The sequence below is a fragment of the Cynocephalus volans genome, chromosome 6 (assembly GCF_027409185.1).
Source record: "Cynocephalus volans isolate mCynVol1 chromosome 6, mCynVol1.pri, whole genome shotgun sequence".
NCBI classification, from domain to species: domain Eukaryota; kingdom Metazoa; phylum Chordata; class Mammalia; order Dermoptera; family Cynocephalidae; genus Cynocephalus; species Cynocephalus volans.
Window position 1 is genome coordinate 88,884,750 of NC_084465.1, and position 23,537 is coordinate 88,908,286.

At 37.1% G+C, this 23,537-nt stretch overlaps 2 protein-coding genes across 10 annotated transcripts; one reads left to right on the forward strand and one right to left on the reverse strand.

Annotated features, from left to right (window-relative positions):
* Positions 1-257: 257 nt before the first annotated feature.
* HNRNPA2B1 (heterogeneous nuclear ribonucleoprotein A2/B1) lies at positions 258-10,256 on the reverse strand. Of its 3 annotated transcripts, XR_010023810.1 has the most exons (13): positions 10,038-10,256; positions 7,218-7,253; positions 7,010-7,120; positions 6,663-6,809; positions 6,152-6,362; positions 5,912-6,013; positions 5,729-5,809; positions 4,965-5,027; positions 3,578-3,697; positions 3,212-3,334; positions 2,417-2,499; positions 883-1,018; positions 258-341 (listed from the first exon to the last, which is right to left on the reverse strand). XR_010023810.1 is itself a non-coding variant. In XM_063098562.1 (12 exons), exons 1-11 carry the CDS (start codon positions 10,041-10,043, stop codon positions 2,438-2,440), a joined length of 1,062 nt encoding a protein of 353 aa, XP_062954632.1. In that variant the 5' UTR covers positions 10,044-10,254; the 3' UTR covers positions 1,732-2,257; positions 2,417-2,437. The 3 variants fall into 3 exon arrangements, 2 of the variants coding, with proteins under 2 accessions (XP_062954632.1, XP_062954633.1); XM_063098562.1 differs by lacking the exons at positions 258-341; positions 883-1,018 and adding an exon at positions 1,732-2,257 and having other exon boundaries at positions 10,038-10,254; XM_063098563.1 differs by lacking the exons at positions 258-341; positions 883-1,018; positions 7,218-7,253 and adding an exon at positions 1,732-2,257 and having other exon boundaries at positions 10,038-10,253.
* A 207-nt stretch (positions 10,257-10,463) lies between these two features.
* On the forward strand, positions 10,464-23,024 carry CBX3 (chromobox 3). Of its 7 annotated transcripts, XM_063098568.1 has the most exons (7): positions 11,118-11,284; positions 12,439-12,490; positions 15,530-15,601; positions 15,710-15,852; positions 18,412-18,574; positions 21,160-21,254; positions 21,785-23,024. In XM_063098568.1, the coding sequence occupies exons 4-7, from the start codon at positions 15,716-15,718 to the stop codon at positions 21,909-21,911; spliced, it is 522 nt and encodes a 173-aa protein (XP_062954638.1). In that variant the 5' UTR covers positions 11,118-11,284; positions 12,439-12,490; positions 15,530-15,601; positions 15,710-15,715; the 3' UTR covers positions 21,912-23,024. The 7 variants fall into 7 exon arrangements, with proteins under 7 accessions (XP_062954636.1, XP_062954641.1, XP_062954638.1 ...); XM_063098566.1 differs by lacking the exons at positions 11,118-11,284; positions 15,530-15,601 and adding an exon at positions 10,464-11,005; XM_063098564.1 differs by lacking the exon at positions 15,530-15,601.
* Positions 23,025-23,537: the final 513 nt, after the last annotated feature.

The following is a 23,537-nucleotide window of genomic DNA, read 5'->3' on the forward strand; positions in this document are numbered from 1 at the left end:
ATTTGGATACAAAAGTATTTATTTTATAAACTTTATATTTAAAATAGAATTCTAATCTGTCTACTAACAAAACCTAATTTAAAACATGATACATTTATCTCTCTAGCTGACTTGATGTTACTGTTTTACAAACAACACTCATTTTGTAGTTGTTTTATATCAAGAACCTGTACTAAATGAAGTCTGTTTTTTCTCAAAAAACATTTCCCTTTCATATTAAGAGTGCTTTTTTAAATGAAGGCACCAACAAGAACTACTTTCAGATGGTACAGAATTTCTTATTTCTTGAAGACTCTGTGGTTGACCACTTCTTCATTAGTTACCTGCAGCAAGACACCTTCCTGCCAAAGGAAAAAAAAAGTATCTGAAGAAGTTTATCATGTTTGTCCAAAGAACCTAAATAACTTCAGTGGTGGTCTTAGGATCAAAGAAGACTCACTGGTGCATAGCAGAATAAGCCCTGAATACCACATTCCTGAAAAAGGCAATAAAGCCAGGCAATTAAACACTGATGATATTTAGTTTAAGAAATGAATTTCAGTAGACAACCTATATATCTCTGTAGGGTAGGACATTCAGCAAGAACTACCACATTTAAACCCATTTATTTAATACTGGATACATGTAAGACTTAGGAGTAAAGTGTCTTCTACATTATAGGTATAAACTATAATCTGAAAATATTCAACCATTTTGCCCTGCCTTTTCTTTTAGCCTCATCCTGATAAGCATGTAAAGCTAGAACCATAAATACAACAAAATGTCTTTAATAAGAATCCCTAGGTTCACTCAAAATGCTTGATCCAAGAAATGTGAATACACAAGGGTGTAATGGTGGGAAATCTCATGATTTATTGAGGTTGCAGCCTAACTTTTACCTACCATTTTACTACCAACACCACTGAAGGAACCAAGAAAAGCTTTATTAATGATCACTTGGCTTGCCTCAGCTGTTGAAATGAAGCACTTTACAGTCTTTGTGGCAGCAGAATATACTTGTCCATGGTTCATATCAATGCTAAAATTCCAGCAGGGAAAAAAATGATAAGTTAAGCACCTGAATCTTCATGACAGGGGAGGGGGAGGGAAAGAAGGAAAAAAAAGGAAAAACAACCAAAATAATTAAAGTAAATGACAGATTGGAAAACAGGGTTTATAAAATTATTCTCTTGAGTTTATAAATTGTTAAACTCAATTTATAGCTATGTTAAACTACAATAAGAACCACTATACTGAAAGATCATTGAAGAGTATTAGTTTATCTTTTAGGGAGGAAAATTAAGAAAGGAAAAGTAAATAAGATCTTACCTAAAGAAGTTTAACTGAAGCTTAGAACTACTTTGCTCTACACCCTCAGCTTTCGTTGGCATCCTTATAAACTACTGTAGTTAAAGCTTTGTAGAAACAGCACAGTTTTTTAAGACTGGCTGAACTTAGTAGCCGTCAAGAGTTCTCTTGTACTAGACCTGTGTCCCTGAAGAGTACCTCGCTGGGGTTATTTCCTTTCCTTGCATTGAAGAAGCAGCATCTAAAAGATCTAAAAAGGTGTTTCTCCTTGCAGAGATATCCCTTAAGTTATCTAGATAATTTAATCCTGATGAATTGCAGACAACACACTTATATCTGACCAGCATTTATCTTACAACAAACATAACAACAGCTTTGCAATAGACCTTAATTATACTACCCACTCCTTAACTTATTTAAAATAAAAAGTCTATAATTACACAATTTCCTTTAGAATTATTTTATTAAATCATAAATGTACAACAGCTTCTTAACTCTACACACGCACTTAAATTTTTTAAAGGAAAAACGTTATGTCTTATTACACCATGATCCTGGCTAATAGCTTTTCAAAACTTTGAGAAAAATCTTAAAAAAGGTTTCACATGTCACCTGAAACTTACAAATTTAACATTATCAAAGAAGGAATGCTTCTACACTCTTACAAAGACCACTAGAAAGAAACAACAATTAAAAAGCTAAGAAACTGTCTCAAAGGCATTTTTTTCTTTTTTCTTTTTTTTCTTTTTTTTTTTTTTTTTACAATCCTTCCTCCACAGTAAGGTAATGTTATTAAATAATCCAATCCATTCACAAAATGGCTCTCTGCATCTGCTCTGGTGTCTTCTGCCATATCACTGCATATTTATGCATGACTGAGATAAGAGTTTCCTTAACATTGTTATTTCGATAACCTGAAGCTGTTCTGTTACCTCTGGGCTCTCATCCTCTCCTATTTATACAGTGAAGCCTGTTTCAACAGAAGTAAAGAGTAAAAAAAAAAATAGGTTATGAAATTATCCATCTAACCAGATTTTAAGGAAAGATTAACATGATCCTAAAAAGCTTTTACTCCTGCTGCTAGGTCTCCCAAAATAATAATAATTGTAGAACTCAAAAAGCTACTTACCCATGGCAAGTAGGAAGAAGCTCAATATCGGCTCCTCCCACCATAACCCCCACTTCCTCCACTGCCTCCTGGACCATAGTTTCCTAAAGTGTTGGAACAAGAAAAAGCAAACTACTTTAATTTCCCATAATCAGCCTGATACTACAGTTGATTCCATTTTACAATGGATTCATCCAGTCTTTAAAACAAGACCATAACCCTGTGTTAGAGTTAACCAAAATATTTGGGAGATGAATTACCCAGGTTCACATTTCTATTTTGATCTTCTAACTTTAGAACATTTTACTGATGCCGATATTTTAAAGGGCCCTTTTACCATCATTTGAGTCAGTAAGGGATTTTAAGAGTATATCAAACACAAGAGACATAAGAAATCCAGTCCTGTGAAAACTTTCTCAGGAATAAGCCAAACTATGGTTTGAATAAAGGTTTAGGATTATGTAACTTCCAAAGAGGCTTACACAAATTCATACCACTTTTGAGTAAAAAAAAAAGAACTCCCACCAGAAATATCTAAACTACTTTCCTCAGACCACATTAGTTCATACCATTGAATATTCCAACTCTACCATCCCAATCCTTAATCTTATAATTGTTTGTAGAGAAATACTTCTGGAGATTTCTGCAGAATTTATTTTAGTAATACTATATGATAGAAGTATTTTATTAATACTATATGATAGAAGCATTACGCAAATATAAACTAACACACTTAATATATCTTCCCTTAAGTCATAAAAGACTAATCCTTTAATCACAAAAATCTGAGGAACCAAATTTTTAGTTATAAATTACCTCCACCATATGGTCCCCCCATGTTCCTGCTACCACCAAAGTTTCCACTTTTCATTGGACCATAGTTAGAAGGTTGCTGATTATAATTTCCAAAATCATTATAATTTCCACTTCCATAATTTCCTGTAAAAAAAATTGGAATACTAGCACAGTGGACCTCAGAGCAATACAAAGATTAAACCACTGATACATGCTGAGTATTTAGGACAAAGCTCCCACAAACACAAATCAGAACAAATGCAAAACATCTATCTATAAATTTTTAAAGGTATCTAAGTGACAACATTGAAATAAAAAATTTCAAGTGTTAAAACTCATGAATTCCAATCCAAATTCCCACATAAAGGTTGCAGGTGAATTTATTACCTCCTCCATAGTTGTCATAACCACCTCCGTAGCCCCCACCCTGGTTGCCATATCCAGGTCCTCCACCACCATATCCTCCTCTTCCTCCTCCATAACCAGGGCTACCTCCAAAATTGCCACCTATTATAAAATAAGTCTTTAAGTAATTACTTAGTATTTTTAATACCACTTAAACTGTCTTATCTCACCCACTTCCAGCTTTCCAAAGTACATTTATAAGTGAAATATTCATTCTATAAAATCTGTAGTTCTAGAATAGTGTCAAAGATGGAATACCTACCCTTGGTAAACATTTGGGGACTGGGGTACATATCCACAGCCAACCAGATAAAACCATTTATACAGACTGAAAATACCTATAATGCCACAGTTCTCCCCTAAAGTTAAAGACATTAAGGGTCCCTCCTGAAATACTATATGTGTACTTTGGGTAAAGGTTGTGGAGGCAGACAAGTGCCGTGGGCTACTGGGAGAAAGTATAAGAGCCTCCTACTAGTCCAAAAGATTAAGTTCTCAATTCATGTTTCCTATTGATTATCATGTCTCTTACCTAAAGTATAAGCAAGCTTATTTACCCCCTCCTGAGTAGAAATAGGGGGAGAATCGGAAATTAGCAAACTCATGTAATTCAATACTTCTTAAAACTAATAAAGTCTCAAATTACTTGAGGAACTCAGCAATCTCCAATTAAAATTTGAATTTCAAAGTGAAGTCGGAAGTGAGATACATATAGGAATAACTTAGTCATGCCTAATGAGTGGCAAAATCAGAAATCAGTTCTATTGCTAGCTCATAGTTTTAAATATCCCTTTCTTATTAGGAAATCTGTCAGCAAGTTACCAGTCTTCTCTACTACAACTAACACATCTAATATATCGCTTGACATATAACAGTGGCTCACAGCCTTATGTGTAGCACACAGTTGCATATTTTGGAGAAGTTCCTTAGGTGACCTTTGGGAAGTTATCCAAGGAGACCCAGTAGCTAGGTTAAGGACTAAGACAAGACAATTGCTCTTACGTGTACTCCCTTATGTGTTGATTTCAGTCAAATCCAGTATTCTGTAACTTTTCAGAAAATCGAAGTGCATAAAATACCAACACCTAGGTTCAATTCTTTTGCTTCAGAAACAACAGGATACAGTGATGGCATCTTTAAAATCTCATTTAAAATCCATCCGTGATTATGCACTCTATTAATACCTACAAGCATACACTTTCCTTAAGCTATAAAACTAAGATGCAAACTATAAAAGGCCAAATTATACTACTATCACCTAAAACATTAAAATTTAAGACATTACAAGATTTAATGTAGAAATTCAACTTGACAACACACAATGTGATTAAATCATGGTCACAAAAACCAAAATGTGGAAAAAACTGACCTCCAGGTCCTCCTCCATACCCATTATATCCATCCCCAAATCCACGTCCACTTCCATATCCATCTGTTAAGGGTCAAAAAAGATGATTATTATACCCTGTTCACCCTATTCGATTTTTGTTACCCATTTCCTCTACATTATTAGTACCTCAGGATAATAAATTAGAAACCTTATGACTAGTGTTACTGGTTTATTCATTAAATAGGTGAGAGTATGTAATTAAATTTCATTATCAAGGTAACAACCTAACTTAGCAAGCCTCAATTTAAGAGAGTCCATTCATTTATCCATAGGAATAACATGGGATAGGGTTCTAGGCTTTTCTGTTGGCAACTTATTACATTAATCCACAAAAATACAACTGAAGGCTAAAATAAAAATTCCAGCAGAGTTATAGACGATTTTAACCCTATAAGCAAAGCCCCTATGACATTTTCAAACTCGTTATTTTATAAAATGCCTCATTTTTAAGACTGTTTGCAAGGTCATTTTAACTTTTTTCAAAAACTGAAGATCAGAAAAAGATCTGAAATTGATTATCCACGATGGCATCTTTAACATAAGACTAATTAATTACAAAATTATATTAACTCCTATTACCTCTTGCTTGGCCAAAATCAAAAGAGATCACCACCATGTTTTAAAAAGTCTTAGTGACAACTTTTTAGGTTAGGGCAGATTTCCCCATTAGAATTCAAAACCTAATCATAATATTTTGTTCATCAAGCTCATTCACCCTTCAAACATTTAGAACTTGAATTTACCAGATCCTCCTCTAAAGTTACTTCCCGGGCCTGGTCCAAAATTGCCGCCGCCACCACGTGAATCTCCAAAACCAAAATTGCCTACAATAAATGGCCTAGTTAGTAGCAAACACTGATTTAAAAAAAAAAAAAAAAAAAAAAAAGAGAGAGAGAGAGAATAGAAAAAAATAGAATTAAAGTTACCTCCTCTTCCACTCCTAGAACTTTGGACTTCCTGCATTTCTTGTCTAGACAAAGCCTTTCTTACTTCTGCATTATGACCATTGATGGTATGGTATTTCTGCACTGGAATGAAAAATTTAGACACCATTAAACCAACTCTAACAGTAAATAACTTAAAATGTTTACCTTTTAATAAAGTTGTAGATGTTAACATACCCAAAATTTATGAAAGAGCCATACACCTGGTGCCTAGACACTTACATACAATTTTATCCACAGGATCATGGTCATCAAAAGTAACAAAGCCAAAGCCTCTTTTCTTTCCAGACTGCCTATCAGTAATTATCTCAATGGTATCAATTTTTCCATATTCCTCGAAGTAATCTCTAAGGTGATGTTCCTCAGTATCTTCTTTAATTCCACCAACGAACAGCTTCTTCACAGTTACATGAGCCCCCGGTTTTCCAGACTCCTAAAATAGTGGGGGAGAAAAAGTCATTCTAACACAAGAACTACAACCACAAATGAAAGCACACCACATCTTTGTACCATATGGCTTTCATCTACCCTATGATAAAATACTAGACAAAGCAATAACTTATGAAGAGCCTGGTCTTTTGAAAATAAGCTTAAAGAAAAAAAATACAACACAGCTTAAATAAGAAAAAGAATCTTGAGCTAAAACCCAGTTCTTTCAAAAATTACATTCTAACCTTCAGTTTGACAGCAGTTTCTTCATGTTTATTGCACAGAGAAGTTATGTTTTGCTTACCTCTCTTGCTACAGCACGTTTTGGCTCAACCACTCTCCCATCAATTGAATGAGGTCTTGCAGCCATGGCAGCGTCAACCTCAGCCATGGATGAGAAAGTTACAAAACCGAATCCTCTTGATCTTTTGCTTGCAGGATCCCTCATTACCTTTAAAACCAAAGGGGAAACTTCAGCATTCACTCTCATTATTTGTGCTATAAACTACGAACATCAACAGGTTTTTTTTTCTTTTCTTTTTTTTACTCTAAGTGCTCATTTATCTTTTGCATGAATCATTTGTTTTAAAAAGAGAAGTTAAACAGTTAAAGGGGCTAGTATCTGTAGTCAGAATTTCATAGCTAACATACCACACAGTCTGTAAGTTTTCCCCATTGCTCGTAGTAGTTCCTCAAACTTTCTTCTGTGGTTTCAAAGCTCAAGCCACCAATAAAGAGCTTACGGAACTGTTCCTTTTCTCTCTGCAAAGGAAAACACCATTTCAATTTTTATTTATATTTTCTCTTTGTATGCAGGAAATTAAATTCTTAAATATGAGGTGACCTGCTGGCAGAGTACCTTTTTCCTCTCCAAAGGAACAGTTTCTAAAGTTTTCTGGGGGGGAAAAAAAAAACTTACATCAAATTTAAACCATATGTTAAACTGCATACTAGCTGTGTTACACCAAAAAAATTGCTTCAGCTGAACTATACAAGTTTCAAAGTCATTAATGCTTGATCTAAATTTACTTGACAGTTTAGTATCACTTAATTGTTAAAAACTCTTGAGAAAGGAACAAATCTATTCAGTGGTCAATGAAGGGTTATTAAAGGATTCAATCAAAATTTTCATTCAACCCTGTATCTTAAAAACACAGAAATTAACTTACTCAATCCAGATTTTTCTTAATATAAAAAAGGAACTATCAGTTCCTTATTAATGACCCAAAATTTACCACTTATTTCAGGATTTAATACACGAATAGTGAGATTTATTTTCCCTTAACAGCCCCCTCCGGTGGTGATTCTAAGTATCTCAATCAAAAAGAAAAAATTATTAAGGCAAATATGGTTAAGTTTCTCCACATAACTTCTCTTGATTACGAAAAATTTTATACATTCAATGTATGCATAAAAATAAGCTTAAAATTAATATGACCAGTAGCATCTAAAGCTTAAATAGTTTAACATACTGATTTTTTTTTTTGGTGAGTACTCCTATCCTATATTCAGTATTTAGGAGACAATACTAAACTGGATTGCTACTCAGTTAACAACCAACCATATGCACAGTAAAATACATTCACCTGCAGTAATCTCACATTTCAAAAACCACAATAAATGTTTCATATTATAACACTACACTTATTTCCCAATATCAAAAGCTCAGGCTTACTGGATTTAGTGGCCATCTGGCAAACCACACAAGTGCCTCAAATTTTACAAGTCAAAAAAAAAAAAAAAAATCTGAGCTGAAATCTTTTAATATCTGCAAATCACCAACCAAGGATGCTGCATTAATAGCATTTTATTTGGGGCCGTCATGGAAGAATCATTTAACCTGGCTTACAAATAAACTAGGTTAAAAAAATTTTCAGGCCATAAACTAGAACAGGTCATAATATCTAGGACCAATTGCTATGAATAATATAAACTAAACGTCAAATGGAATCTTCAATGCATGAAATAATGTTGTTCCTTAGCAATAAACATTACTGTTCTCAACCCACAGTTCTACAGAAGTGTCGTCCATACATATTCTCCCAACTGTTCAAAAAACAGTGGTAAGGGCCAACTCAGATTTTTTTCCTGCACAGTTTTTGGGATTCTGAAAATTAAAAAAAGAACTAAAATAGCCAAATTAGCTCCTAGGAGACATCCAAAACAGCCTTTTATAACTGTGATTTGGCAAGATTAATATATTTAGATTTCCCAGCTATTTCTTATTTATTCTAAATGTTGTCAGTAAATAGGTCTCTCTAAACCCAAATAAATTACGGAAATAAAGTACATCTACAATTCTTACAAATCACTAACAAAAAGCAGAAACTCATTACTTACCTCACAGTTTTTTTCCAAACTTACCCGATGTCCACTATCGATTATAAACAAAGTTATTTTATAAGTGTGTTTAGGGTCAAAGAAAATAACCTGGTAGACCCCCTTCGCTTGAGACCTTATGCTTATCAATGTAATGATCAACCATGATTGCAAGCGTAAATGAAAAAAGCAAGTGACAAGGTTCAAATACATAGCGGCCCAGGCCAAAAACAGTTTTGCATATAGCAACGCACGCATTAAAAGACTGAGCCATGTTTTAACCAAATTACAAGTAAAGGTAAACTCATTTCAATTTCACTTCCTCACAATTTCTGGCTTACCATTTACAAGGATCGGTAGTTTTACCCAGTACAGATTAAACTTCCCAGTAGAAATACTTAAAATAGGAATATCCCTAACCCCAAAATAATCTCTTTCCTCACTGCCACGCTTGTAGTCGGTACTAATATAATGGCTCCCAATTTTTTTCCTTCTAGGTTCCTGCGATTCAACTGCCTTTTTTAATCACTGCAGACCCATGCAAAACTGTTACTCAAAGAAATAAGAACTTGAGAACAAAATGGTTTCTTTGTAATGCGGCTCTCGTTTAAACCGGCCCAACGTCCTACGTTGTTATACCTTCTCTCAAATCGAGCCAGCAAGCCCTGTAATGCCCCCCCTCCCCCGTGTGGCTTCTGAACGCAATGGCGCCATTTCATCGAGGGGAAGACAGAGAGCCTTTAATGAGGTGCGCAGGACTCTAAAGATGCAAGCTCACAAAACACTCGAAATCCACCTCCAAACAATATGAAAACAGCCCGAGGAGAAAGAGTTAACCACTTCTGTGCTTTCACAGAGAGATCAAACGAGGAGAACTGAGAGAGTTAAAAGAAAAACGCTGCGAGGAAGGAGAGAGAGGAAAATGGCGGCCGCCAAATCCGGTTCCCGGGAAGGGGGGAGGGGAAGCGCCGCAGACTCGCTCACGAGGACCCGATTCCCGCCGAAACCCTCAAACGCGGAGACGCCGGGCCCCCAGATAACCATTCTTTCAAAGGGGAATAAAAAATTCCCGCCTCCGAGCCCCAGTTTCGCTAAAGCGGGGCTGCGTCAGCCAAGTGAAAGTTCCCCATCCCCCACCCCCAGTGAAAGGAAATGGCGCCGGGAGACTGAGGGTGGGGAAGGCGTTTGTACGATCAGGCCTCCACTAACGACCCCTCTCAAAAATATCTCAAGACCAACCGCTACCGAAGAGGCCCAATTTCTTGCCGCTGTCCCATAGAGGCGGCTGGCCGGCTTCCACCGAGGCGCCATAGGCCGCGCCATGCCCTTTCCAATAACTCATTGATATCAAACCCGTTACCTCCATCGCGGACTCAGTCGCTTCAGCCCGATTTCCCGCAGCCGAGCGAGATGAGAGAGATCTCCGCGGACGAACACGAACCGGACTCGTCCTGGCGCTGTAGTGAGAACTGCCGCTGCTCGAGAAACAACACCGCTAGAACCTCCACCCGGTCCTGGCGCTGCTGCTACTGCCGCTAGAGCCTCTGCCGCCTCTTTTCTAGAACCTTCCCCCCGACCAACGCGTCTTCTCCTACGTCAGAGCGTTGCGTAAACGTCCTAACCGCCGCCAATGGCGGGAAGGCTCTACGACCACCCTACGCTAAGTGCGTACCTTTCCCCCTTGCGGCTAATGATAGCGCTTGACGTCAGTTGCGTAAATGGGCTCAGTGAATTGCGGAAGGCTCGAGGCCTGCGTGCAACTCCCTCTTGGAATTGGGTCCAGGCCCCGCCTTAGCGCAGGCAGGTGAGAAACGGTCGCGCAGTTTGAAATTAACGCTGTCGGGAGGAGCTTAATCCCCAGTCCAGAAGCCCGGCCCCTCAACCCGGGAGGTGGTCCTAACTTCTAAACCTGTGATAATCCACCCCCCATTTTATGTTCTCAGTACATTAAAATCTGTAGCCTTCCCCGCCGTTTCACCTCCCCCAGCACAGAGGACTACCTCGGCCCCTTCCGGAAACACCCGAAGGGACTTCTAGTTAACAAATTACAGTTCGCGCTGCACCGACCTAACCCTGGGCAACGTCTCTGGGGCTGACCCTCGAGTTTAGGAGAGATCTTTCCAGAGGGTGGTCCGAGAGGAGCACTCGTTCTTAGTTTCCCACTTGCCCGGACCCCCGGGCGCGAGGAAGTGGGCGGAGTCCGGTTTTGGCGCCAGCCAAGGCTGCTACGAAGCAGAAAAGCCTCCGCCGAAAGGACGCTGGCCTCCACCCTCGCCCCTCCTTCCCTCTCCCTCCCCTCGTGGGGCACCGGACGCCAAGCCGCGAACGGTAAGTGCCGCAACCCCCCACCCCCACGGGCCCCGCGTTCCCGCCGGGCGCGCGCCCGCTGCCCCGCCCCTCACGGCCGCCCGGCATGGGCGGTGCCACTACCCCTCTCCTCCCCCCCCTCCGGCGGCCCCGCGCGCAGCTACCCAGCCCCCTCCACCCTCGGATGTGGCTCGAGCTGAAGGCGCGCGGAGCCGGAGACGCCGCAGACCCGCAACCCGGAGCAGCTCGGAGGCGGTGAAGTCGGTGGCTTGCTGTCTGTCTAGATCTCATTCGGTGCTGGTACCTAAGATACTACATGCGTTCTGGGGACCCCTTAGTTCTCCGCTTCCCGCCCCTCCGCGCCGGAGTCCGCGCGGAGAGCTGCAGGGAGGAGTGGAACAGCGAGCGGAGGCCCCGCGGCGGGCCTGGCTCTGGGCCGGCGCCTGTAGTTAGTTGGGGAAACGACACTGCCCTCGAGAGTCGGGAGCTGTGGCCACAGCCGCCTAATTTGTAGACGAAGCGCATTTTCTTCTCTCCTTCCCTCCATGCCAGATCAAGATGAAGGGCTCTCCCCTCCTCCCGCCACGCCGGGTTGGGTGGGCGACTTGGGCCTCCAGGGAGGGCGGTGTTTTTTCCCGCAGCCGCGAGGCCTGGCGGCGCGTGCGGCCCGCTGTCCCGAGGTTGCGACGGGAGCTCCGTTACGTGGCCACCGCCGGGGGGAGGCGCGGGCCCGGTGGCGCAGTGCCCTTGAGCCCCGGCGCCGCGGCCTTTGTTTCTCCCCGCGGACACGCTGACCACGAGGCCCGCGCTCCCGGGTGGGGGGCGGGCGCCTAGGCCTCAGGACGCTGGAGCTGACGCGGACGGGAGGGGCCTGGGGTTTAGGGGGAGCGAGTGTGTAAGAGGATCTCGTTTTAAAGTGTCAGGAAATGGGGCTAAAGCACCTGGGTGTGTTTTCCTTTTAGTTTTTTAACTACTGATTGGAAAGAGGGAGAGTTTCTGAGTAGAAATTAAGTTGGGATTATATAGGAGACTCTTTGGACTCTGTAGAGGTCTAGAGAAAAATTCACCTTAATTTACTGGTGTGAATTGTTTGGCGAATTGTGCCTGATTTGGAATCGAGTGGTTCTTTTAAAAAAAAAAAAAAAAGCTGAATGTTTAATATTTATTGTAAATGGGATTTAGATTGCAGAAAATATTTGTCCACTATTTTTCGCCATGTAAAGCTAAGTTACTTATGTCCCCAGTAAGGTCTTTCTATACTCACTTGGTTAGAACACTGGTGTACTCAGGCATGTATCACAAATAACTTAAGAGCTCAAATCTGCTTCTCTGGATTTGTATCCATGTTTGAAATGTGCGCTAACTACATGGGGGTTGGAAACCAAACAAAACTTGTATTAGGTGCCTTTTTTGTGTCATGCAAACTTCCTTTTAACTGTCATGCATTTTTTTAGCAATAGCTCTTCAAGTCTGCAATAAAAAATGGCCTCCAATAAAACTACATTGGTAAGTTAACGAAGACGTAAATACTAAGGATCTAACTCAAGTTTTTTCCCCCCAAAATTATAACTTTGCATCTTTGTGGTTTAAAAATTTACATCCATATATTTCCCAGCTCCCCCAATATTATTATGGCGGAGAATTAGGGACAAAAACGAAATCATTGTAACAGTGTGATACCTTATTAACTTGACTTAATAGTATCTTCATAGTTATTAGTTGTTAGTAATTTGTTTAGAGAAGACTAATATTAGGAGGACAGCACAGTATGAATTCTGAGTATTTTTATCTTGAAATAAAAATACACAAATTTATATATGTGGAAGAATTTGTTACACAAAGCGATAAAGACCTCATTGATTGGCATGGTACTCCTTAAATCTGTACTGAGTTCTAGAGAAGTCAAATATTTTCATTGGTGCACAATTTAAAGAGCCAGGTACCTTGTGCACCTAAAGTAGAACAAAAGTTGTTGAATCTTTGAAATTACTTTGGTCTCTTTATCCTGTTTTCAACTTGCTTGCTCTAAAATGCAGAAGGATCTGAAATTTAAATCATTGCAGTGTTTTTTAAAACACAAAATGAGCAAAATCACAGATATGTCCAAGAAGAAGATTAGATCTTCTGTATCTTTTAAGCAATTTTTTTCTTTCCAGCAGTTTCTTAAACACAAAGTTTATGTTCTTAGGCATCATAACAAGTTATACAAACGTATAAAGACATGTATGAGTATATTTAGCCATGTCAAGTTACAAGTTTAAAAAAAAAAGAACACTGGAATATTCGCATAAAAATCACAAAATTCTTAGTTATGGTTCCCACAGTATATAATTCTAACACATTGTGTTAATAATTTTAAGCAGCATGTAAATGTGAGTGTTAACATCTAAGTAAAGCAAAACATTTGGTTTTGTTGTGTACATTCTCTCCTTGGGTTTCACACTAAAAAGGGCAAATCGGTGAGTTAATTTTTGCCACCATTACATTAAACATTAAGGCAAATACTCTGGAAAAAAGAATGAGATGTGAAATATAAGGCCTGTCTGGTGAGTCTCTGCTACAAATGATTCTCATATACATATAGGTCAAAGCTATTAATGGGAAAAGCATATGGAGCATCTTGCATGCCTTCTCAGGATTGAACTGATCTTCACATTCCATAACCAATAAACCAAAGTGTAGATAATTTAATTGGCTTTTCCTTCAAGTATTGCATGGGAAAGGAATGAGCTGACCATGAGGCTTTGAGGATGAATATAGTTACAGAAAGCAGACAGATGCTCCCATTAAATTTGTTTTTGGACACAATTTGGTAGTTTGGTGTCTGTAATTTATTGGTATTTAAACCTTTTCTCCTTTTGTGAAGGTTCACAAAAACTTCATTTTAAAATAATTTTATTAGTTTTGTGAGATATGTGTGCTGTAATTTAAATGCAAAAGTGAGTGAATTTAAGTAATGAGAAATGCATTTTGACTCCAAAATCTACCCCACACTTTGAAAAAACTGGTGGCTTAAGCCAAAAACTTGTATATACTTTTATCTTAAGAGAAAATGATGAGCACTTGAGATGAGCTTATGCCATGGTAGTCAATACTGTATGCCATTTTGTCTGCCTTTTTTTTTTTTTTTTGCCATTTTTTTTTAATCTTAGTATATATCTTTTTAATTTTCTGTATTTATTTTTGATGTTCTCTTTATTTTGTTCTCCTTTCATGGACAGTAGCTGTTTTGTTTTTCATTTATGATCAGTATCATTTTTATTTTTATCTTTATTTTGGTGACTGGCCTGTAGGGAGATCCAAACCCATGACCTTGGTGTTATAAGGCTGCACATTGACCAACTGAGCTAATCAGCTGGCCCTATGATCAGTGTCTAATAAATAAACTTTTGTCTATTCCAATTTCTTTTTGCTTCTCCCACTATCATTTGTACCTTCCTTGTACTGTATGTACAGAGGCAGAAAGCTATTTGGGCCAGATATTCAAATACCTTGGCAATGAGAATCTTTAGGCCTGACTGGCAAATATTTTAGTACCCAACAAAATCAGATGTTTGCTGAATTTTTTTAAATTCTGGGGATTTTTACTTCTCATATATGTGTACACTAATATATAATTGCATAACTTTAAATGTTCTTTTGCAGTCTTGAGGCATTGCTGTTACTTTCTCTGCTTGCATGCTTTAATTGTGGGATGGCTTTAGTAACTGGGCAATTGGTTTTTTGGGTTTTTTTTTTTAATGCCACTTGTTTTAAGATGAAATGACTTTAAAATGCACGTTACATTAGGGATTCCCCCCCCCCCCTTAGTATCTTCTAGTTAACTTCTTCAGGTTTTTAAAAAATTTATACGTTTTTAATCCTCCTATAACAAATTCGTTTGAGTAATTGAAAATGGCCGGTTGAGCTTGGTCTCCTGCTTTCCTTCAGTAGTGTTATACTAAAAAAAAAAGAAAAAAAAGAAACCAGTTTAAAGTGAATTTGGTTAGCCACCAGTTTAAAGTCTTTCTCTTGAGAAACCAGTAAAAGAAGATTATTTTTCACATTCGAGAATTAAAATGAATCTGGCCTTTTGGCTTCTTGAGTCGTCACTATAGGTTTGTTTGCATTATAGGTTTGTTCCAAGTGGTCAGGAATATTAGCTACGGAGATTATGTGAAAAATAATCTCATGCTTTTTTATGTACTAATGGTCTCCTTGGTTGACCCTGCAGTTGATATCAGGATTCTGAACATGTTTTCATTCTGCAGTTTACCTCTTCTCTATACTGTTGAAACTTTTAATATTGGCGTTTGAATTAGGAAAGGGGGTTTTAATTGTCTTGGGGCTACCATTTTAACAGGTCTATCACTTATTCAGACCTGTCACTACTAACTCTCTTCTCTGTCATCCAAAATACTTTCTAGTTGTTCGTGGCTTGTGTTATGGTTAATATGAGTAAATGCTCTAGTAGACTTATTCTGGTATAGACTAACTATATACAAGACTGGGAAAGATAAATATTTTCCAGATAGTGTTTCTGATTGTAATTTGGTATCATTTCAGCTCATAAGTTCAAGCTAAATTCACAGAATAAAGCGTTCCTTTATTGTCTGTTGACTTTCATCTTTTCAGAAGGTATCTGCTCTGGGCTATAGAAGTAAAAATTTGTGTTGAATTTAACAATTTAAGCAGTGTACTCAAAGTTCAAAAAGAATATATTTTGTAATTTCTCTTTTGTTTTAGCAAAAAATGGGAAAGAAACAGAATGGAAAAAGTAAAAAAGTCGAAGAGGCAGAGCCTGAAGAATTTGTGGTGGAAAAAGTACTGGACCGACGTGTAGTGAATGGGAAGGTGGAGTATTTCCTCAAGTGGAAGGGATTTACAGAGTAAGAAACATCATCTTTTTTATTGTATGTTTAAGTACAGTTAAGTGGCTTTAAATTTTGTTTTTAGCCTGCATCTCATATCAGTTTTCTCATAGGTCTCTTTAAATTTAAAGACACCCTTAATTCCAGGGAATCTTGCTTGAGATCTTTTTAAAAAGAGCCAAGTCTTTAGTAGCCTGTGGTTGAAACTAAGCAGATTGGATGCTAGTTTATTACCCTGGAGAGTCAAATTTATAAAATTATAAGGGGTAGTTTACTATGTAATGCAATTTAATGTAGTTAAATATCGTACTGATTAGAATATCTAATATACATTGTTTCCTTCCATACAGAGGGAACTAAACACTGAAGGTACACTGTAAAAAACAATGAAGCACCACCCAAATAGCTTTCTGCCTCTGTACATACAGTACAAGGAAGGTAAAAATGATAGTGGTATAGTGGTTTTAAACAGAAGTGTTCATCATAATCTAGGTCCTGTACTAGTTTTATTTTATCCTAATCTCTAAGAAGTAGAACCTGGGCATTTTTTAAGCTCCTGATTATTCATGTTCCTTGTTATAGATGGTGTTAGCTGTCTTGTAAATAATGAACATGCAGAAATTATACTCTCAACACTGTTTATTGTGCTAATCTACTTGATTCTTTTACCTCACGCCACAAAATCAGGAAATAAAACTTCGTGAGCAATGACAATTAAAAATAGATAGGTGAAGATCAGCAGTTACCTGAGGATGGTGGCTATGGGGCATATGTAGTCAAATGATTAGGCTTTAGATATCTATCTACTTCTTCCCTCAGCATTTACATATGAAGCCACCTATATAGCAATTTGGGAATTATGAGTTGAATGGAAGTTTAGATTTTTATGTTTTATCTTTCAGTATCTCCTTAAGTAAGCCTAAGTATATATCAAAAATTTATGATTTACCACTAAAAGAATTACCTGGTAGAGCAGAACTAAGAAAAATGTCTGTGAGCTACAGTCATGCATCGCGTAACGGCGTTTTGGTCAGGGGTGGATCGCATATACAATGGTGGTTTAAAATTAGATTTAACCAGTTTGCCAAAGAGTTGATTACCTTCAAATGGTGGACAATTTTTTTTTTTTTGGAATCCCACGAGACTTGAAAAACTGTTTGTCTCTATGTTCTACCCATTAAAACATTAGGAAATGAGTGGACTTCTCTTCTCCCCAAACTTGAGGCCACTAATATGATTGAGAACCTATCTTGTGCAGTGTTATGTATTAGGAAAATGCAGAAGGCTGTAATGAAAATAGCACTACAGAATGAAGACTCTTTTGTCCTCCTCCATCCATTAATTTAGGTTTGTCAATTTTGGAGTCTCAGAATATCAACAGACCAAGTTGTTAAGTGTAAGGTTTTTTTGTTGTTGTTGTTTTGTCTTTTCGTGATGGGTAAGGGGATCGCAACCCTTGGGGTGGTGTTGCCCACACCGTGCTCAGCCAGTGAGCGCACCAGCCATTCCTATATAGGATCCGAACCCGCGGCGGGAGCGCCACTGCGCTCCCAACCCGCACTCCCGAGTGCGCCACGGGGCCGGCCCAAGTGTAAGGTTTTAATAGCACCTTTCCCAGCAGCCCTAAAATGACTAATTTCATTCCATGTAGTTGTGTAAAGGCTTTTTGGACCTGAGCATGAAAAGTTAGCAAGCCTATCCCTACTGTGGGATGATCTTAGTTTCACATTTGTTAATCAGTAATCATTTTCTTCTTTACATCCTTTCTGAAAAACACGTGGAAATGGTCATCTCAGCCTTACGTTATATCAGGGGTCAGAATCTTTTTCCCTGAAGCTTCATACAGTAACTATTTTAGATTTTGCGGGCCATACATGTCTCTCTCTACCATATCTCTGCAGATATAGTACAAAAGCAGCGACAGATAATATGTTAAACAAATGAGCATGGCTGTGTTCCAATGACACTCCATTTAGGGGCCCTGAAATTCAAATTTTGTGTAATTTTCATTTTGAGATTTTTTTTCTAACCATTTAAAAACTTAAAAAACATTTGTAGTTTGCAGGCCATACAAAAGGCTACATTTTGGCTTTTGGTTTGTCAGCCCCTGCTTTATATCAGTTCCCAGTTTGAACACCCAGCAGAATTTGTAAACATTGTCTCACATTTAAGAATGCCTCAGAATCATGTTTTAAAACACAGTATTGGAGGTCCCAACTCTAGGTATGATATGATATAGTAATTTGGGGTGGGAATTGGGAATCTGCCTTTTTTAAAAGCCCTTCCAGAAAATTCTAAAGTGGGTTGTCTGTGAACTTAGAAATATTAGCTTCAATTACACCATTGGAGTCAAGTTCAGTTAACTTGAATATAAAATAGCAGGTTGCTCACTTGGGCCTATGAAAGCAGACACAAGAGGAAATCTAGACAGATTCTCTCAAAAGAGTGTAGGGGATAGGGAGGAAATGATTACCTGCAGGATAGAGGACTTTCTTTTCAGATATCTGTTAAATGGATCCAGATGATGGTGATGAACCCATGTTTAATAGAATCAACATTTTTTTTTACTGAACACAGTGCTGACAATACTTGGGAACCTGAAGAAAATTTAGATTGTCCAGAGTTAATTGAAGCATTTCTTAATTCTCAAAAAGCTGGTAAAGAGAAAGACGGTACAAAAAGAAAATCTTTATCGGACAGTGAATCGGATGATAGCAAGTCAAAGAAGAAAAGAGATGCTGTAAGTATAAAACTTTACCCACCCAAATGGCTTTTTGTAAAAGGTTGATGACTTCGTTTTTAAATACTCTTAAGATATTTCTTAAAACTCAGAGATACTTTTAAAATATCAGTAAGAAGCCTTTTATAAATGCTTAATATTTAGGTCAAAAAGGATAGGCATGGTTTAGCCTATGTTATATAAATGTGTAGTAAGTGCTTATTCCACTCAAAATGTGCTAGTGCTATTTTTGGTATATTCGTGGATTTGATGCCTGATCAGACCAGTACCTGTGATCCAAAGCTAGCAGTATTAAATACAATAATGTGTCACTCAGCGACAAAAATCTGTTCCCAGGAATGCATCATTAGGCAATTTTGTTGTTGTGCAAATATCAGAGAATGTACTTATGCAAACCTAGGTGATATATCCTATGGCTTCTAGGCTACATACAAACTTGTACAGTATGTTACTGTGTACTGTAGGTAGTCATAAGAATTTGTATATTTAAACATAGAAAAGATAAGTAAAAATACAGTATAAAAGATTTAAGGTGGTACACCTGTACAGGGCATTTACCGTGAATGGAGCTTGTAGGACTGGAAGTTGTTCTGGGTGAGTCAGTGAGTGAATGTGAAGGCCTAGGACATGAATGTACCCTACTGTAGACTTTATAAAAAACACTGTACATTTAGGCTACACTAAATTTATTTTAAAAACTAATTGTGCTACAACATTACAATGACTCTAGGCAATATGAATTTTTCAGCTTCCTTATAATCTTATAGGACTGTATTTGTACATGTGGTCCATTGTTGACCGAAACGTCATTATGTGGCCCATGACTGTACAAACAGTACTAAGATCAGATCATTGAAAGCCTTTACACTGCAATGAAAACAATCCAGATAACATCTTGATTGTAGTTCATTAGTGGCATTAACTACCAGAAAGTACTTTTGCGTGTGATCTCTATTACCAAACAGTACTTTGGTTTTGAAGTATATAATCTTTGATAATAAAAATTGCTTTATGTTTTATTGGCTTGAATTCAAGACATTTGGTTCATTCACTACCCGTGTACTTTGGTTCAGTATTTGCTTCACTAATATGTCTGGCTTTGGGCAAAATTAGGTAACTTCTTTTTTGTACCCTTGACCTAGCATGGCAATTTGGGGAATGGTCTTGATGCTGAATTAGTTTCTAGACTTGAGCACTATGTGTACAATACAGATTAATTAGTAAAGACTTTGGATTTTAAATTTGATCATTTGAACTAGATGCCAGGAACTTTACAGATAGTCCATTAAATCTTCATGACGACTCAATAGAGTTATAGATATTTGCATTTTATAGAAAACAAATCACAAGTTCAATAGAAGCACAACTTTAATAACAATGCTTAGCCTATATTGAGCCCTTACTGTGCACCAAGCTGTATTATAAATAACTTAATTTGCATTTCACATACAATGAAGTAGGTACTATAATTATTTCTGTCTTATTGATAGTGAACCTGAACCACAAAGAGGTTAACTTGCCCAAAGCTACATAGCCAATAAGCGATAGATCCATCATTCTAAACCAGGCATTCTGGGCATTCATATAAAACTCTGGTTGGAATAAAGGATCTATTGATATCATCAGTTTTCAAACTTTTTTGGTCTCAAAATTATTGAGGATCCCAAAGAGCTTTTGTTTATATGGGCTATAATTATCAATATTTTTTGTATTAGAAATGAAAACAAATTTCTATATTTGTGTATTTCTTTAAAAATAACAATAAAAACCTATTTCATGTTAAACATAACTTTATGAAAAACGTTTCCAAAACAAATTGAGAAAAGTGTGGTGTTTTATATTTTGCGAATCTTTAATGTCTGGCTTAACAGCTCTATTTCAGCATTTGATTGCTGTGGTATGTTGTTTTGGTGGACAATCCAAAGTCACAGATAACATGAAAAGAGGGGACCTGCAGAACTCCTTTCAGAAAAGATCTCAGGGACCCCTAAGGGTCTTCAGACTACACTCTGAGAACCACTGGTTTATACTAAGTACTTTCTAAGATTTCCTATAATTAAATTTTCTATAATTCAGACTAATTACAATGTGAGTTAGTCTGAGTTTTAAAGTTTTTACTCTTTGTATTTTATTTATGCTTTTAAAATGTGGTTAATTTAGACTAATATAAAGACGTAATTTGAAATATTAACTTGTAAGAGTTTACAGTTATTAATTATTGTTACCAGAAATAAAAGGATTAGTTTTTTCTCTTTATCCACATGTTTCTGCCATTGATGTCTTTGGAGGTAGAAAGTTTTTGTTTTCTTGACTTTTCATTCAGAATATTTTTAGAAATTTAAGCATTCTACATCGGATATCAGACATCCTGATTTGTTTTTTCTGCTTGTAAAATTAGTGAATATTACATGTTTTAGTACCAAATATAGGCTTTTGCTCTAATCATTTTTGTTTCGGTATTGGAAAGTTTTTATTTGAGAACTATATGTCATAAAAATAAATCAGAAGTTAATATTCTTAGTTTGCTTTATGGGAAAATGTATGGAAACATTTATGTAGGTAATGACTTAACCTCTTCTAAACAGGCTGACAAACCAAGAGGCTTTGCGAGAGGCCTTGATCCTGAAAGAATAATTGGTGCCACAGACAGCAGTGGAGAACTGATGTTTCTCATGAAATGGTAAGCATATAGGTGATTGTTATATTTTAAAGTAAGAATAAATAGACATGTTTTTTAAAAAATTGTGAAGCCTTATCTAGGAAAGGCTTTATGAATAGTTTCTATCATTAGATAGTGATTATCTATTAAAAGGATGATTCTAGTTACTTTTGCTAATGATGTTTGTTAAAGCAATGGTCAGCAAACTATGACCTGTTTTGGAAAATGAAGTTTATTGGAAAATAGTCACAACTACCATATAACCCTCCCAAAGCACTTAAATACCTTTTGTTTGAATTATTTGTTTTGGGTTTTTTTTGTTTGTTTTTTGTTTTTTCCTTCAGTAATAATTATTTTTTCCTGCAGTAAATAATAACTCAGTCAGGGCTGGCCAGTACAGGGATGGAACCCTGGGCCTTAGTGTTGTCTACAGCGTGCTATAACCAACTGAGCTAACCGGCCAGCCCTGACTGAATTATTATTTCTTGAATAATTTTCAGTTAACATAAACAATGTAGACTTAACTGAAATTTTTTTTCCTCTCACAACAGGAAAGATTCAGATGAGGCAGACTTGGTGCTGGCAAAAGAGGCAAATATGAAGTGTCCTCAAATTGTAATTGCTTTTTATGAAGAGAGACTAACTTGGCATTCTTGTCCAGAAGATGAAGCTCAATAATTGTTTGCATTGCTTTTTATATATATTTATATATATATATAAAATCTGGGTCTTAGTTTTTGATTTACTAGTGTGAAGAAATAACTACATTCTAATGAAAATCAAGTTTGATGTGTTCGTTTTGAAAGTAGTATTGGGGGAGTTGTTGAGTTCTTTTGCATCAATAGCACTGGTTACTTTGAACAAATAAATAAAAGCTTTCTGTAGTTGCCTCCTTTATCAGAAAAGGACATTTGATTCCATAGCATATTATTTCCTCTGCATTAGAGAACATCTTTTCTAAATGTTGGGGGAAATTTCCATAGTCATTACTCAGTCAGAACTTGTGTTTAACTCATATGCCTAAGGACCATTCTGGGTTTGTTTTTTTGTGTGTGTATACAAAAAATACATATACAAATGGCTTTTTTTGTTTTTGTGCTTTTACCATTCACCAAAGCAAAAACCATGGGGTAAATAAGCTCACATTTCTGAGATGCCATCATTCTGAACAACCTAAGAAATAAGTCACTTCAAGTTGAATTTTTTCTGAAGCCGTAACCTTTCAAATTAAATAGATGATTCTGTAATTGGATAATTTAAAAGCAGATCCATATCAGAATCCATATCTATATCTATAATTGTATAAGTGCAACCATTTATTTGCAAAATTCATCACTACCACCAACCTACCCAGATGAGGAAACTGGACAAATCCTAGTGTTTTAATCAGCTAAGCAAGACTCAGTTAAAAGGACATTTAAAGATTCCTCTGGCGAGCCATTCCTTTATAAAAAGTTGAAATCCCTGTGTTGTACTGACTAAAAGTTCATGACTTCTGGAATATCTAAGACTTGGCTCATGAAAACATAGTCACGCAGTTAGAGGTGTTGGCAGTTTAGCATCTGCTGGCATAAATGGGTAAACAAACTTGCAAACCAAACTATCAACCTGCATGGTTTTTGTTTATCCCTACTCATTCCTTACATGTAGGCTCAAATCTTGCAGTATTTGGGTTACTGGTTCAGCAGAAGCCAGGAAAACGATAACTTTGTAGTAATCAGAATGTTACCCAACTGTATATTGTTTATTGTAAATACTGGTGAGCAGTGGTCAATAAATAGTTTTATATTCCTTTATGTGATTAGACCTTTTTTTTCTTTATCCAAGTGCCTTTATATTGGGAATAGAAACACACACTTCATTGCATTGTCTTGATATTTCTAAATTGAATGATAGACATTAGAGTATATATCGTAGATACTCTGAGCTTGTGAGTTTTAACTAGAGTATGTATTTCCATAAAAATGCCTTTAGTGGGAGGTAAAAATTAGTTTCATGTGATCCCATAAGGAATTTGCCTCATTGAAGTGAAATTTTACACTTAAGAATCCAGCTCGTAACTGCCCTCTGAAAAACAAGTATTTTGATAGGAATAATTCTATTGATAGATACATTTCTGCTGATTTCCATAATCCATACAGGAAAGGGAAGTTGTATCTGCTTTTTACCTCCTTACAGATCTATGCTTCTCTTAACAGTAGGTTCACAGATGATATTTCTGTTCATGTCAGCAGTTGGGCCTGTGTTAACTTTTAGTAAAGTCATTTCTGGAAACAGTATGTCCATGTATTATACTTTTACTAT